The 14,732-nt window shown below is 48.4% G+C and overlaps 2 protein-coding genes across 4 annotated transcripts in view; both read left to right on the plus strand.

Moving 5' to 3' along the window:
* Positions 1-1,286: 1,286 nt before the first annotated feature.
* agfg2 (ArfGAP with FG repeats 2) lies at positions 1,287-9,114 on the plus strand. Of its 3 annotated transcripts, XM_084003790.1 has the most exons (14): positions 1,288-1,639; positions 2,389-2,482; positions 3,317-3,432; positions 3,720-3,864; positions 4,146-4,266; positions 4,357-4,461; positions 4,769-4,801; positions 5,667-5,924; positions 6,435-6,507; positions 6,594-6,637; positions 6,835-6,921; positions 7,330-7,449; positions 7,931-8,001; positions 8,123-9,114. In XM_084003790.1, the coding sequence occupies exons 1-14, from the start codon at positions 1,473-1,475 to the stop codon at positions 8,168-8,170; spliced, it is 1,482 nt and encodes a 493-aa protein (XP_083859916.1). In that variant the 5' UTR covers positions 1,288-1,472; the 3' UTR covers positions 8,171-9,114. The 3 variants fall into 3 exon arrangements, with proteins under 3 accessions (XP_083859917.1, XP_083859918.1, XP_083859916.1); XM_084003791.1 differs by lacking the exon at positions 4,769-4,801 and having other exon boundaries at positions 1,287-1,639; XM_084003792.1 differs by lacking the exons at positions 6,835-6,921; positions 7,330-7,449; positions 7,931-8,001; positions 8,123-9,114 and adding an exon at positions 6,706-6,739 and having other exon boundaries at positions 1,287-1,639; positions 6,594-6,650.
* Positions 9,115-10,775: 1,661 nt separating this feature from the next.
* The window catches only part of LOC311008764 (insulin receptor substrate 1-B), a 38,592-nt gene continuing 34,635 nt past the window's right edge, over positions 10,776-14,732 (plus strand). Inside the window, exon 1 of the mRNA XM_084002631.1 lies at positions 10,776-11,710. Within this exon, the coding sequence (XP_083858757.1) occupies positions 11,350-11,710 (361 nt within the window). The 5' untranslated portion in view covers positions 10,776-11,349. The remainder of the gene's footprint in view (positions 11,711-14,732) is intronic.

Genomic DNA, 14,732 nt, shown 5'->3' on the forward strand with positions numbered 1-14,732 from the left:
CTATAATGATCATCTTCCCAGAGCGCGCCGGAGCGTCAGGAGAGGAGCGCTGCGCCAAAAAACAAACAACAAACGGGTGCGTGTGCGTAAATTGCGCACGCAGAGGACACTCGAGACTCTAATAGAGTATTAACACGGTTGTAAAACTTAGCGGCTCGATAGCTTCTTGTCTGTCTCTGACAGGAGATTCCCTGCGCGTCTGTCCAAGTGTCAAACCACACAGCGTTTCAGGTATCACCGATTTTTCAAAATAAAAGCATGGCTGGTGTCAAAACACGTCGGTTGTTTTGAGAAAGACACATATTTGGGAGGAAAAGCTACAACACATGGCCACTTTACTCCCCAAAGTGACTTTTGGCTCATCATCCATACTCATGACTGTTAAAGCACATACAGAAATTAAAAATCAACTGTTGGCCGATCACACCAATTAACCTGCACAGCAGCCTGAGACACAAATTACTTCTTACTCCCTATGATCCCTTTGATCAAACAGTAATTCCTCTCAGAATATGCACCATGTAAGTAAACTGTAATGCAATTGTATTACAAAAACATTTAGAGTGAGTTTATGGGGAACTCTCTGGGGACCCAGGGGTTAAGGCACTAACCATAAACCGCTGGCCAACACTGGTCAGTTCATGTCTGGCCAAGGACTTCTGGTGCGGGTTAACCACCATCACTTTCTCCCCTCATTTCCAGTCTTTCTTTGATTGTTAGACATCAAATAAAGGCAAAAAATGCTTCCATACTAGATTTTAACACAGGATCATTCAAAGGACATCATGATAGGTCAGAATACAGGAAAATACAGGAGCCAGTTTAAGGCACGTATTAAGCATTCGTGGTGGAAACACATTTGATTTAAGTGACCACAAATAAGCAGCAGGTTTACACAATACACACACAACCTGAGGCTATTTGGGATCCCTGAGGGTCTGGGACTTGCTTGTAATTGCTTGCAGCATTGGTATTATATAAAGCAGCATGATATTTTTTTTTCAAGGAAAGAATGAATTTTCAATCTTCCTAACATCGTTCATTTTATTTCTTGGTGTCTTTGTGTCCGAATGATCTGTAAATAGCTGATTCACAGAACACACAGGGATGCTGGGAAGTGCTTTGACCTACTAACAGTTGGGTGAGATAACCAGTGGTTTTACTGGAACATGTTTTTTTTTTAAAGAAACAGTCAACCTCGGAGTAAAATCGGCCCTCAACTGAAGAGCCACCTGTTTTCTGCTTTTATTGTGAAAGAAATCCGCGGTGCTTCCGGTGCGTGTGCGCGGCTCCCTCTGCCCCGACTTGACGCGCCTCTCCTCCCGTGTAGCCGCATAAAACGCGTTTTCCACGATGCGGGCGTGAAGCGCTTCCTATGTAGCCGAAAGACACGGAGGGGATTCGGGCGGAGGAACGCGGAGGGGTTCGCGGCGTCACACGGAGCCCCGCCAGTCGGCCAGCGGAGGGATAAAATGTCGAACCGAAAGCACCGGGACAACCAGGAGATCTGCGCCCGCAAGGTCCGCGAGCTGGCCCAGTCTGGAGTAAACAAACACTGCTTCGAGTGCAACCAGCCCGGGGTGACTTACACCGACATCACGGTGGGCAGCTTCGTGTGCACGTCGTGCTCCGGAATGCTGTGAGTAAACGCGCACCAGCACCAGCACCAGCACCAGCACCAGCCGCGCCTCCTCCCGGCTCCGGTTCTAGCATCAGTGTTTCTGATGGAGCAGAGTAAAAAAAAAAAAAAAACAGGCCTGGATTGCACCATGCACCACCCAGAGCCAGGTCTACAGTGTGTGTTTGTGTCAGGGAGTGTTGGTGTGGTGCAACAGCCAGGTTGTTTGCACACATTAATTTACGCAGTCTCTCTCTCCCTCTCTCTCTCTCTCTCTCTGGGTGTCTTCCAACAGCTTCATAAGCGACCGCTAGTTGGTCATTTTCCAGCTCTGAGTTACGTTTCATTTCGTCATGGTGCAGGTTTGACACTACCCCCCCTCCTCCCCGCCCGTCTCTCTCGGGCTCCTCTCCAGTGTGAGTGTGTATGTGCGTGCTGTCACATTTTTGTTCCGCATGTTCAGTCGAGTAGTCCCCCTCTCTCTCACACGCACACGCGCGCGCCCGCGCAGGAAGGCGGTTTTAAGCACTTTCACGAGCGTCATTGCGCAATCTTGCACATGTTCCAGCAGTGGTCCCGCTCTGTGTCCCCCCCCACCCCTTCCACCCCCCCAGCATGGAGGTTGAATAAGAGGTTCTGGTTTCTGTCACGTGGTTCACTATTTCACACCGATTTCCCGCCCTGAGAGTCACCGTCACCTGCTGTCCACACGTCGCTCACTTTGCTCCCGATCCGTCCACGCGTCTAATCCCTCTGTCCATCCCTCCCAGGAGAGGCCTCAACCCTCCCCACAGAGTCAAGTCCATCTCCATGACAACCTTCTCCCAACAGGAAGTGGAATTCCTCCAAAACCATGGCAACGAGGTGAGTGACATCCACTTGGATACGGGTCTTTCTTGACTTGATGCTCGTTTAGTTCTGGATTTTTTCTTTTCGGAGGTTCAGGTTCAGGTTTTAAACTCACTTTGTGCTCCAGCTTTTTGTTTAGTTTTTTTGTTTTGGGTGGGTTGGGGGTGGGGGGGGCTTTGTCAGGAAACACTCTGGTCCCACCCAAACCACGATCAACTTCCTGTGTGTGTGTGTGTGAGTGTGTGTGAGCCAACTGTAAAACATCAACGAAACGGGGAAAAAGTGTGTTTGTATGTCTGAAAAAATGACGAATGAAATCAGCATTAGGATTTCAGTGAATTGCTTTTTTTGTGTCTAAAATCCTAAATGTTCTACTATCTGAAACCATCAAAATTTGGACATTTGAAGTCGAATGTGGATAAAAACCCTTAAACTCGGGTATCATCGGCCGTGTGGGCAGCGCCCGCCGCAGAGCTGATATTACAATAATAAACGCTGGAGTGTTTCAGGCCTATCAAGATGAGTGCTGGCCATTTTTATGAGCTCGCTACTGGCCGTGTGTGTGTGTGTGTGTGTGTGTGTGTGTGTGTGTGTTTTCTCCACATCATCCTCTGACGAGTAATATGGCCAGTTATGATTCATAGGCAGTAATATTTGCCTCGCTCTCAACTCTTGAACCAGACGTGAATAATCGATGAGACAGTCCGTCTGTGAGACAAAATGTAAATCAGACAAAGAGGCTTTTTTTTTTTCTGGTGGAAAAATTGTCTCAAATTGTAATTGTTCTGTGTGTGTGTGTGTGTGTGTGTGTGTGTGTGTGTGTGTGTGTGTGTGTGTGTGTGTGTTCAGGTCGGGAGGAGGACTTGGCTTTGCCTGTTTGACCCAAAGACGGACGGCTGCTCCGACATGAAGGACTCTCAGAAGTTTAAAGAGTTCCTGCAGGACAAATACGAGAAGAAGAAATGGTGAGAAGAAGTTCAATTTTACAACAGCTAACGGTGTTTGTTCCAAATTTCCACGTCCACTGAATGAAATGGAGTCGCCTACTCAGAAAATTAGCTCAGGGATAAGAGACGCTTTCATGCCGGGGACTAAAAGAACAGTCATTGTTTTGGGTTTAGTTTGGAGCCGGAGAAATGTTGCTTGTCGTGGCGTTTGATCCGGGGATAAACGCACTAAATGTCAGGCATTGTGCTCTCCACTTAGTCACACACGCTCATTAGAACGGGACTAATTCAACTCTCTCTTTCAGGCATTTTTCCAAAAGTAAGAACCGGAGGGATGTGGAGGGTCCTTGGAGCCCGGGGGTCCAGGCGGTGCCCCCTTCCCATGGTTCCTTAGTGAACCAGGCCCCCTCCCACAACCTGCCCCCTAACGCCAGGTCCACCAGGCCACTGGTGAGAGGCTTCGTGTGTCTTAATGTGTGATGTGAGAGAGAAAGTGGGTGGCTGTGGGAGAAAAAGAGGAAATGAAAGAGTAGTTAGAAATAGAAGGTGAGGAAACGACCTGAATTTGCAGAGAGACGGAGACGGATGGCGAGGGCCAGGTAGCATCAAAGCCCTGCGTATGAATTATTGAGAACGCATCAGAGACTCACTTCTTCCACCTTTTGTGTGTTTTTTCCTCTCTCTCCACCTCCCATCTGCTCCCCTGCCTGCCCTCTCCTCCGTCCCTCCAGTCTCAGTCCCAGCTGCCGTCGTGGGATCGAGCCCCCGTCATCTCGCCCGCCGACATGCGGGCCGACGTGTTCACCGCCCGGCCCTCGCGCTCCCAAAGCTTCAGAGACCCCCCTCTGAAAGGTGCGGAGGCTGAGCCCCGTCAGGGGAGGGGGTATATTTGGAAATGTGATCGATCCCCTCATCCTCATCTCTTTATCCCCCCCGATGTAGACCCCACCCTGTGCGGGATCGAGAGGCAGCGGCCGGGCTCCCTGTCGTCGGGACTGGGGGGTCAGGGCCACGTCCCCTCATTCCCCGCCCTCCCTCGGCCCTCAGGTGGGTCACACACTCATGGAAAATGTCATTAATCACACCCTTAATACACACAATAGATATGTTATATGTAATAGAGAACAAAGGAAGGTGTTCCTCCCTCCTACACTATAAATAGATACTATATTTTCTTCTCTTCTGCCGATTTCTCACAACACGTCCGCTCATCATTTTCATCTATTTTTTTCACCATATCTGACCAAGAAGGGCAGCGAAGCGTTTCACAGGAACAAACGCCCTTCCTCCCTTAACTTCTCCCTCTCTCTCTCTCTCTTTGTCTTCTGTCTCTCCCCCCCCCTCCACCTCGTAGCCAGTAGCTCTTTCAAAAACCACTTCACGTTGGGTAAGACGCAGACGCCGTCCGGTTGCATTTTTGAGTGTGTGCTGAATGGCTCAATGAGATCTCCCTTTTTTGCGCTCGCGATGAAACGGCATGACGGGAGCGCCTCACGCACATGTGGAATTTGGCTTCATTTAAAAAAAAACGGCGGTTCCGTATTCAGTTAGCCGCCCGGGTCACGGCTGACCCACGATCATCTAATCCCTCATCAGTCAGGTTTCCCCGCTTCAAAGCTGGATCTGAAGCCCCGGAGGGTCGAGGCGCCCCGTTCCCCTCAGGAGGGGAAAAGGAGTTTAAAGTAACGCTTATTTTTAGCCCCCCGTCAGCGAGAGGCCTGCTGATATTTCGCACCATGTCGCCGTTGAAGCACTTAAACACTATGTAGGACACACAGCTGTAATCCACATGATGCACATTAATATCCCCAAACCAGTATTCCAGGAAGGCCAGGTATGTGTGATAGGGCCCTGGTCCATGATCACATCCCAGAAACATTCGGCTTTGCATGCTTTAAAATCTTCACATAACCTGAAGTCTGGTCTGGTTTCTGTCCCGGACGAGCTGATGTTAAAAACACAAGCGTTTGTAACAATGTTGGCTGGTACCAGCATGCTTTTTATTGTGGCTAATGTTTGTGGAAAGCTTGCTACCTGCAAAGATGTCAATTTCCTGCCTTTGTCACGTCAAACAATTGTATTTTTGCTTTGAAAACTGTCCAAGGACTTGGCTCGCTGCATGTTGGCTAACTGAGGTCAAAATTAGATTCTTTAACCTCTTCATGACTAGAGATTAAGTGCTATTCTGCAGCCCTAGACTCACTTTTCCTTCGTAAAAACCCGGAGCTCGGTCTGGTTTTCTCTCCTCTCAGGTCGCACAGTGTCGGCCTCGGGGACCACGGGGCCCTTCAGGGTCTTCCCCAAGTCTCTCAGCGTGGACTTCGGAGGTCTGAGCCACCCTCATCAGCAGCCCCTGCCTCAGTCTCTCTCCCAGCAGCAGCCCGGGGGCGGCGGCGGCGGCCAGACGACGGCGCCCGGCGGCGGCGGCGGCGGCGGCTCCAACCACCAGGACCGGTACGCTGCGGTGCTGCACCTGGACAGCGTGTTCTCGGACACGACGACGCCCACAGGTAGGAGATATTTATACACTCCTCGTATTCTGTTAGATCTGTGCTGATGAAGCAGGTAAGGGTGATGCAGATTGTTAGGTTGCATAACGTCCTCATGAAATGCCGAGGCTTTTAGCGGCTGAGTTACGTCCACTGTGTTTGCTCCGGGTCGTCTAAAGGAGCTCCACTGGTACGTATTTGTCTAATGAACACAGCTGAGGGTTTTAAAGCACAGATTCCTGCGAGAAGCGTCGTTGTTTTCCACCGTCCGCCATCACAGCCTCCCGTGCCCGGCGGAGAGAGCAGGGTTATTGATTTTCTGCCCCGGCTGGCTTTGATTCATATTAAGCCGAAGTCAGAGAGGCTCTGTTTTATTCGGGGGATTTGCAATGCTTTTTGTCCGTCCTGTGATTTACTTAACAGCAACTGTTTGAACTCTTTGTGAGATTTTTTAGAGAGATGATGGGAGCACTTGATTACTGTAGAGCCCCCCAGAAAGGTAATGGTTCTGTGCGATATGCGTGTCCGCAGCTCCACCTGGTGGCCCTCCGCAGTACAACGCCATCTTCGGGAGCAGGCTCTCGTCCAGCTCTACTCCTGCCAGGTAGGAGAAGAAGAAAAACCAGATGTTTATATTTCCAGTGGCCTTTAAAAGGTGACATTCTGATCAATCTGTTTTTCCGTCCCCAGCTCCCCCGGGGTCGATACAGTCTCCAGCTCCCAAACCTTCGCAAGTAGGTACCGAGCACGAGGCTGCCGATGCCTCCGACTAACCTGCATTGTGTTTACACTCCATCTTTAAGGCCCTCCAACGGCCCTAATTAGGATGCATCCGTGTGACTCGGTTTGAATGGACAGGAATTCACCCTCTTAACCCCACACACACTGTGAATTATCTCCTCTCTTACCCCCCTCTGTCCCTGTGTCTCAGATTTCCCCAACCCATTCAGCTCCAGCTCTGGTTCCCAGCAGCCCGTTGCCCTCTCCCCCAGTAACCCCTTCAGCAACGCATCAGGAGGTGAGGCTGGCGTTCGGGTTGGCAACTCCGCTAACTCCCTTTTTTTTTTGTGTGTACGGGGAAAGGTCACCGCACGTGTTTTCTTCAGGGCGTCTAACCGTGGTGTGCTTTCACTCCTTTAAAGATGATGATGAATGTGGGGACTTTATCTTAAAAGGTTGTTTCAGAGAAAGGGTTTTCTGGGATTACTATGAGTGACTCAAAGATCTGGAAGATGTAGCTTTTTATAAACTGTTTGGAGGTGAAAGGAAAAGTATGAACTGAATGTTATTCATTTATAGGTGAAACAATTTATTTGTGTCAGAAAATTATCATATATTAATTATACCAGTTGTTTAAGTGGAGGCAACATCAGTAACACAGTATCAAACATACTACTGACTGTGTGTTGGTGCATCTTTTCTCCAGGTGACTCCGGTGCGTTCGTCACCTCGCCCACCGCCGTCTTCCCGCCGTCTGCCTCCTTCCCAGCACCCAACTCCCAGAGTGCATTTCACCACGAGTCCGCCAGCAACCAGGAAGCCAACGGTACGATCATGATTTTATTTGGGAAAGTCCAAATATGCTTTGTGCCAAAGTGGAGTCGTTGCGTCACAACAAACATGACGTGGGAGTGATTTTTAACATTCCCTTCCTGTTTGAGGCTGTTAAACCTGCTTTGTGTAGCCCTGAGGACACTGTATGTCTGTCATTTAGACTCTAATGAAGACTAATAATAATCCCTCCGATCAAATGGTTACAATTTTGAATACAAATAATTGGTTTTAAAGCAATAAATAATTTTTCTATTAAAAAAAGAAGTAAAAAAACATCATAGACAAATAAGTGTAATTTGAAACTAAGAAAATAACAGAAACAAAATCCCCTAAAACCATAAAAAGAATAGAATAATACAATATGGTCAGCCTCACACCCTCTCAGACGTTTATTTAACCTTTAAAATCAAAATGTGGTGTACTGATGACAGCTGAGGAATCCAAAGTCACGCCACTGAACATGTGCGTTTCAGGTCTTGCGTCCTTCCCTGCGCCCGACTCTCAGCCCAAAGTCCCCCGGCCGATGTCGGTGAACCCGTTCACGGTGAGTTCACTGCCTTGGGGGGGGGGCGGGTAATTATTGTTTCTTTTCTCGCAAGCTCTCGTTTTCTGCAAACAGGAAGTGTAGTAAAAGTCCTCACTGCTCTTTCTCACTTGTCTTTCAGGGGAATGTTTACCCGAGTCGAGGGACATCGCGAAACCCTTTCATCTAACCCCCCCCCCCCCCCCCCCCTCCTTACTTCACCCCCCCATTCGCCCCCCCTCTCCCCTGGGAACCGAGGGAGAAGTGAACTTGAGGAGTCGCTGCCATTTCAATGCCTCTGGAGGGTCCTCCCCCCCCCCCTTTTCTGTCTGTGTTTACGTGTTTGTGGACAAAAAAAAGAAAAAAAGGTGAGAATGTAATTATGGATTTCATGTGTGTGTGTGTGTGTGTGTGTGTGTGTGTGAGCTCGGTTGCCTGTCGTGTTTGTACCACTTGACGTGTGTCAAAAGGTGTTTGTGTGCCGGTAGATGCCACCTCAGGGCTCTGTGGGAGTCACGAGTAAACCACGCCTCTATGATTTTTGCAGAAACGCACACATATGACACACACATACATGTCGCTGCTGCTACTTTGCTTTCATCTCCTGCTTAAAAGTGCAAAAAAACAACAACAACAACCCAACAGTGAATGCATCAGCGTCGAGTCCCGGTTTAAAAGATGTGTCTCAGACTCTGCATCACGAGTTCCTACAGATGGCCATAACAGCCTTAACAGCCTCCTGATGCATGTGAATTAGGGTCGAAAAGATAAGAAAGCTCTCCTCTGTGACGGGTGGACATGTTTGCATTTGTCACCCTTTTTATTTCGTTCAGGTCATCCGTTTTTTTGAAGGGTAATCTCTATTTTCCACTTCCCAGGCTGCATGCGCTTTGAGGGCTAAAAGGAGATACTACTGAATGTAAAAGCAATTTCAGAATAAATGTGTGTAAATATTAAAAAAAAAAAAAATTAGTTAATCGCTTCATGTTCCCGGACCAAACTGTTTATCGCTTTTTTTTTTTTTTTTTTCCTGTTGACATGGATGTTTATTTCCCTTATTTGACAAAAAGAAAGATTCATGTCTTTGTAACGACGAGTATTCATGGTCATAAAAATCAGTTTGTTGCTTCTTAAGATGGGTTGACTGTGTATTTCTTTTTTTTGTGTGGTTTTCTGACTCATTCATAATAAAAAAATAATGAGAATATTTGATATAGAAGAGTGTGGTTGTAGCTTTTTTTTTAAGGCTGCAATTAATTATTCAGACAGCAGGGGGCGCTTTGTATCCACTTTTCTCTGACCTCGTGCGCAAGGTTACTTTTGGATGCATATTGCATAACAACATACATACTGCATAAGCGCGAGGCACAAAGATAGAACCCCTTTCAGAATGACTAATAATAGACATTTTAAAAATGTATTGACATTTCAAATTCAGAGGATAATCGAAAACGATGTATTATAAATGTGTTATTCGATGGGATTTCATAACAGACATGCACCAGTATGAGGATTCACACACACACACACACACACACACGTGGAAATCACTGTACTCAGCCTGAGTGGCAGAAATATGGCGTCTGCTAATGCCCCATTTATCGAATTACAGCAGCTTGAGCTGCAGCATTTAAGAAACAATAACAATAAAAACGGAATGTAATTGTTTCACCATTAACCTACATTTTAAAATATTTTAATGCAACATCCTGCTGCATTTGATGCCTGCAAATGTTCAGGTTTCCATATCTGTCGGGCGCTTTAAGAGTGAGCTGATACATAATACATACAGGAGAGAGAGCTGTTTTTCTAACAATAAATAGAACAGGATGGACTCATGGCAGAGCCAACACTAAAATCTTACTCCACACACTGGAGAGCTGCCGCTGCCTTCACGTGCTGTGGGAATCGTGGGTTGTCGGTGGAGGGAACCTCAGTTAAACTCCCAAGATGCAGTAAAAACTTAATCAATGCGTTTAGTGTCCTGAGATGACGTCTGTTGTGAGATGACACTATAAATACTAGTGAATTGAATTAAAATGTAATAAAAAAATAGATAAATTAGTCGAATTAGAAATGGCATTATATCTTAAAATGCATTAGGGCATGTTTATGATGTGAAAATATACAAAATAAGCTAAATATACAAAGCTTTATATTAAATACTGACAGAATTGTAAAAGAATGAAGTAAAAGGGGAGGTTGCAGTTTATTTAGCTGTATTGGGATACAGGAAGAATACCTGATGGAGAAACTACTGGACGTTAGATTAAAATGATAACACAATAAACAATTTGATGCCAGATGGTCGTCTAGATCTTTGGTTGTTAATGAAACTTCCAGTAATTTCAGCTACTTATTGTTATTATTTGAATAGAGTGAACACCCATGTGATGTAAAAGCCACTTACAAATGTTTGAGTGAGAGTTGAGTATCTTATTTTATTTATTTTAGAGGTTATATATCTATATGTTCATCATAATCCAGTATCTTGCTATATGTTATTTATTACATAGCTGTTCCTGTGTGTTTGCTGTATAGTTATTCCCTTATTTCTGCACTACAATTTAAACAAATCATCTTGCTTTATTATTAATAGTTTATAACATTTATTTTTGTTTTAATACTATATTGTGTGTCATTAAAGTACTCTATTTCCATATAAGATTGAATGTGGGTAGAGAGTAGTGAAATAGAGGTGTCGGGAGCTCTCGTGTCGGAGCCCTGCTCGGGTCCCTGAACGCACCAGTGTTCCAGAGTACTAGTACAGCGATGAGTGACAGTCCTGCTCCACGGTAGCTGCTCCGCGCCGCTCCGCTCTACAGCAACGGGACCGGAGCCGAGCAGGACAGGACGGGGGGTGGGGGGACGGACAGACACGCAAGACAGACAGACGGGGCTGCAGCGGGATGGACTCTGCGCGGTGCGATGAGCAGTAAATGGGATTAAGCGGCTCCCGGAGCCACTAAGCAGCGGCGGCGGCGGCAGCAGTAGTGGAGTAGTAGTGGAGAGTAGGGGGAGCTCCGAGCCGGAGCCGCGCCGCATGTGCTCGCCCGTGTGTGGGGGGGAGAAAAACTTCGTCCGTCGGACACAAAAACAACGCGAAAGAAGAGGGAAACTAACGACAGCTGCACCCCCGATTCAAGGTTCAAACCACCGACACTCTCGTAGCACCGAACCGGACCCCCACCCCCCCTGCCTCCCCTCTCACATGCCTGCGTTGATGTGGGGGAGAGGGAGGGGAGCGGAGTCGGGGGGTGTTTGAATCACCTCTCGAAACTTAATCAGAAAATACTACGAAATCAGAAGAGTTCGTCTCAGTGTGCGCGTGTGTGTGTGCGCGCGTGGGGGGTGGTAAACAAGGGGGAGATGTCGGGTGTCACGGAGGGCCAAGCGGGCGACCCCCAGAGCTGCGAGGACGTGCGGAAGAGCGGCTACCTCCGCAAGCAGAAGTCCATGCACCGGCGGTACTTCGTGCTGCGCGCGGCGTCGGAGCGCGGCCCGGCCCGCCTGGAGTACTACGAGAGCGAGAAGAAATTCCGCGGAAAGGCCCCCGTGCCGAAGAAAGCGGTGGCGCTCGAGACGTGCTTCAACATCAACAAGCGGGCCGACTCCAAGAACAAGCACATGATCGTGCTGTACACGCGCGCCGAGAGCTTCGCCGTCGCCGCGGAGAACGAGGCGGACCAGGACGAGTGGTACCAGGCCATGGTGGAGCTGCAGTGCAAAAGTAAGTGGGAGACCCGCTCACACACACACACACACACACACACACTTACACACACACGTGCGCGCGCGAGAGGAGAAACGTGGCAATGCCTGCAGAGGCGCACTGCAGATCGGGACATGTTTCCTCCCAGTGTTGTGGACATCGTGGAGGGAGTGTTTACAGGGTGGGTTTCTTTTAAATGTTTTAAGTTGGTGTTCAGTTCCTACACTTTTTTTTTTAACAGGTCATACTTCTTTAAAAATGGCCTCCAAGTGTGTGTAAACATGCGCCTTTAAGCTGGAGGAGCTTATCCTACGCACCAGTCCTTATCACACTGGTGTCAGGCTCGTTATTTACTCCCAGTTGTCCTCCAGACCTTTTTTTTTGTTTTTAGTGTGTGTGTGTGTGTGTGGGGGGGGGGTCTCTCTCTCTTTCTGCGGGCCTCAGCTGTGTGCAAGCATTGTCTCACTCTCTTTCCCAACTCAAACACACCCTGCCCTCGTGTTTACTTTCGCCTGCTCTGCCTTTTCTGCTGACACTGCAATATTGCATGGAGTTGGACCCAGAAGAGGAGAGAAACGTCCCGAAAAAAGGAAAGTTGCACCTGACAGGCCCAGCCATTCAAAGAGGCTGTTAATTGAATTGACAGATCTGTGAAACTGAGTCTACACACAGAATCACACAAGTTTCTTGGAATTCTGCATAACATAAGCTTAAAAAAGACAAATCCACCAAATACATCTTAGTCGACTTAAGATCAAACCGACCTATTAGACGTCCAAACCACTAAGAGGTGGCAATCCTACATTAAAGGTTCATATTATTGTATATTTATTACTAATGACTAGTAATGTCTAAGCAGCTTAGCTTGTCCCATCCAGTGGATTTGTCTCACGCTGCAAACAGCCTCAGGTCCCCCCCCTCCCACCCTAGAAATCAGCCGTGTAGGTTTTTTTATCAGCCGCTTGTGTCAACACAGCTGTCAGATCACCTGTCCGACCAGCCACAAGGGACATATGACACAATCTTGGCAAACGTAAAGTTCAAGGTGCACACGACCTCTTGTTACATAAAAGCAGCAGAGGAGAGAGAATGACACGTTCTTTCTTTTAAAACCGCTGGAGAAATAGATTCAAGGTGGTGGATTTAGGGTTCCCCCCCGAAATGTTGCACAAAAGGGGGAATCTAGTGTCAACGTGGTGGCTCCCTCCGTTGCTGCAACACAACCGGGGTCTGTGTTTGCGGGCCTGCAGCTCACTCGTCCCAAGTATTTGACGAGTTTCCGCCAGACGGGAAAGCGAGTAGACAGATGTTGGAGCCGGAGGGGGGGAAATGTGAGAATCTGACTTTTGACACAAAAAAAAAAACACAACCATCTCCACAGTGCAAATCTAATCTACAGTTACTAAGTGTTTGGTGTTGTAAAGGTCAGATAACAGAAATGCTCAGCAGGTGAGTTCGCTCGGCCCTCCAAGGAAACCAGACAAGCAGCCGGCTCCGAGCGTCGCCGTCTCCTCGTCTCCTTCGTGTTGCTTCGAGTGTTGCGTTCCTCGCGTAAATCACCCTCCTTGACGATGACAAAGGGCTGCAGGCTGAGCTGCCGCGTCCACCGGCACGTTGGCAGGCGTTTTCTTGTGGTATGCGCTGCAGTTCTGCTCACACACACACACATGTTCCAGGCTTGTACAGGGAGAGTTTTGTGAGGGGGGGGGGGGGTTTGCAGGGTCACGGCCAATCCTAAACCTGCATGTGTGAAAATAGCTCAAAAGCACACTGAACACTGTCAGGATTCCTCCCTGTAATAACCCTCCTCTGGTATGTGCAGCTCATACACAGTTTCCAGTCTTCGGTGTTGATTGAACTTCGCCTCCCACACCCCCCCCCCTCCACCATGCTGTTTCCCCGAGCCTGGGCTTCACACACACACCATCACTCCACTGCTGTCAGTACAGTCAAGTATTTGTCCCTCGCCCGTTCCAGCAGGGAGACACAAGAATTCACGGCCTGCCGATTCGAGAACAGGGCGAAGCTGAGAGGAGGCGCCGGGGCCAAGAGATGCTGCGGCGTCTGCCTCGCATTCTTTCCAAGGGGGGACCACTCCCTCGATCCCATACCTGCCCAGGTCGTCGGGTTGCTGCAGGAAGGTGGAAGCTCTCAGCGGCGCGCCTCGGCTGGCGCTCGAATCAAAGTTGAAGTTTGGAAATAAGGGGCTTGCTTTTTGAATCCGCGCAGCGAGAGGCTCCTCGGCCTGCACCACAGCGAGCATGCGTACGGCGGAAGCACAATAAATACTGCACACGTCCGAGCTGCCATATAGCGCTCCGGGCCTGGGAAACTCACCTAAAGCGGCCCGGGATCCGTCCAATATCACACAGCCGCCCCTCAAGCTGGCGGTAATTACACAAACACGAGCCAGCTGCCGTGCAGGGCGATATTAGGATCCCAGTTATTTATTCAGCTGAGTCCAGTAAGACCCTTTCGGGCAGCGAGTACAGTATCGGGCTTGAGGGCAGCTATTTGCTCAACTATTAAGAGTCAGTCGAGTGTGTAAAGGCTTAACCTCGGCGAAGCAGGCGGAGGTGCGGCCCACGGTCGCCGTTTGCCAGGAAAACTGTCCCCGCGGCTCAGGCACCACCTCAGGAATTGTTGTTGACCTCAATAAAACAATATGGTGGAGTCAAACTTTGGAGCCAATGGCAGTAAAATAAGGGGAATACACACACACACACACACACACACACACACACACACACACACTCTCACAGGAAGGGCTGCATGTGTTACGGCAGCAAAATAAAAGCACGGCCAAAGAAGAAGCAGATCGTCTGATAAGATCGTCTCAGATTTAGTGCTGGAATAATCCAATTGACAATGGGTTTATTTCCTTTTATCAACGTTTACAGTTTTGTTTCCTGTTTTATTCAAAGGTAGATTCAGAATTTTGGGGTTTTGTACGGTGGACAAGATGTCACATTGGGAACGAGTCCTTGAACGCGGAGATTAGTCAGCGTTTTTGCACTTCCGGGTTCCTCGTCTCAAAGTC

The sequence above is a fragment of the Eutrigla gurnardus genome (assembly GCF_963514095.1).
Source record: "Eutrigla gurnardus genome assembly, chromosome: 23".
Lineage (NCBI taxonomy): Eukaryota > Metazoa > Chordata > Actinopteri > Perciformes > Triglidae > Eutrigla > Eutrigla gurnardus.

Bases quoted from the DNA above. Each gene is read 5' to 3' on its own strand.
- agfg2 (XM_084003790.1), top strand. From the start codon at position 1,473: ATGTCGAACCGAAAGCACCGGGACAACCAGGAGATCTGCGCCCGCAAG. The intron at 3,865-4,145 runs GTGAGAGGCTTC...CCGTCCCTCCAG, and splicing joins CCAGGTCCACCAGGCCACTG to TCTCAGTCCCAGCTGCCGTC. The intron at 6,638-6,834 runs GTAGGTACCGAG...CCTGTGTCTCAG, and splicing joins CAGCTCCCAAACCTTCGCAA to ATTTCCCCAACCCATTCAGC.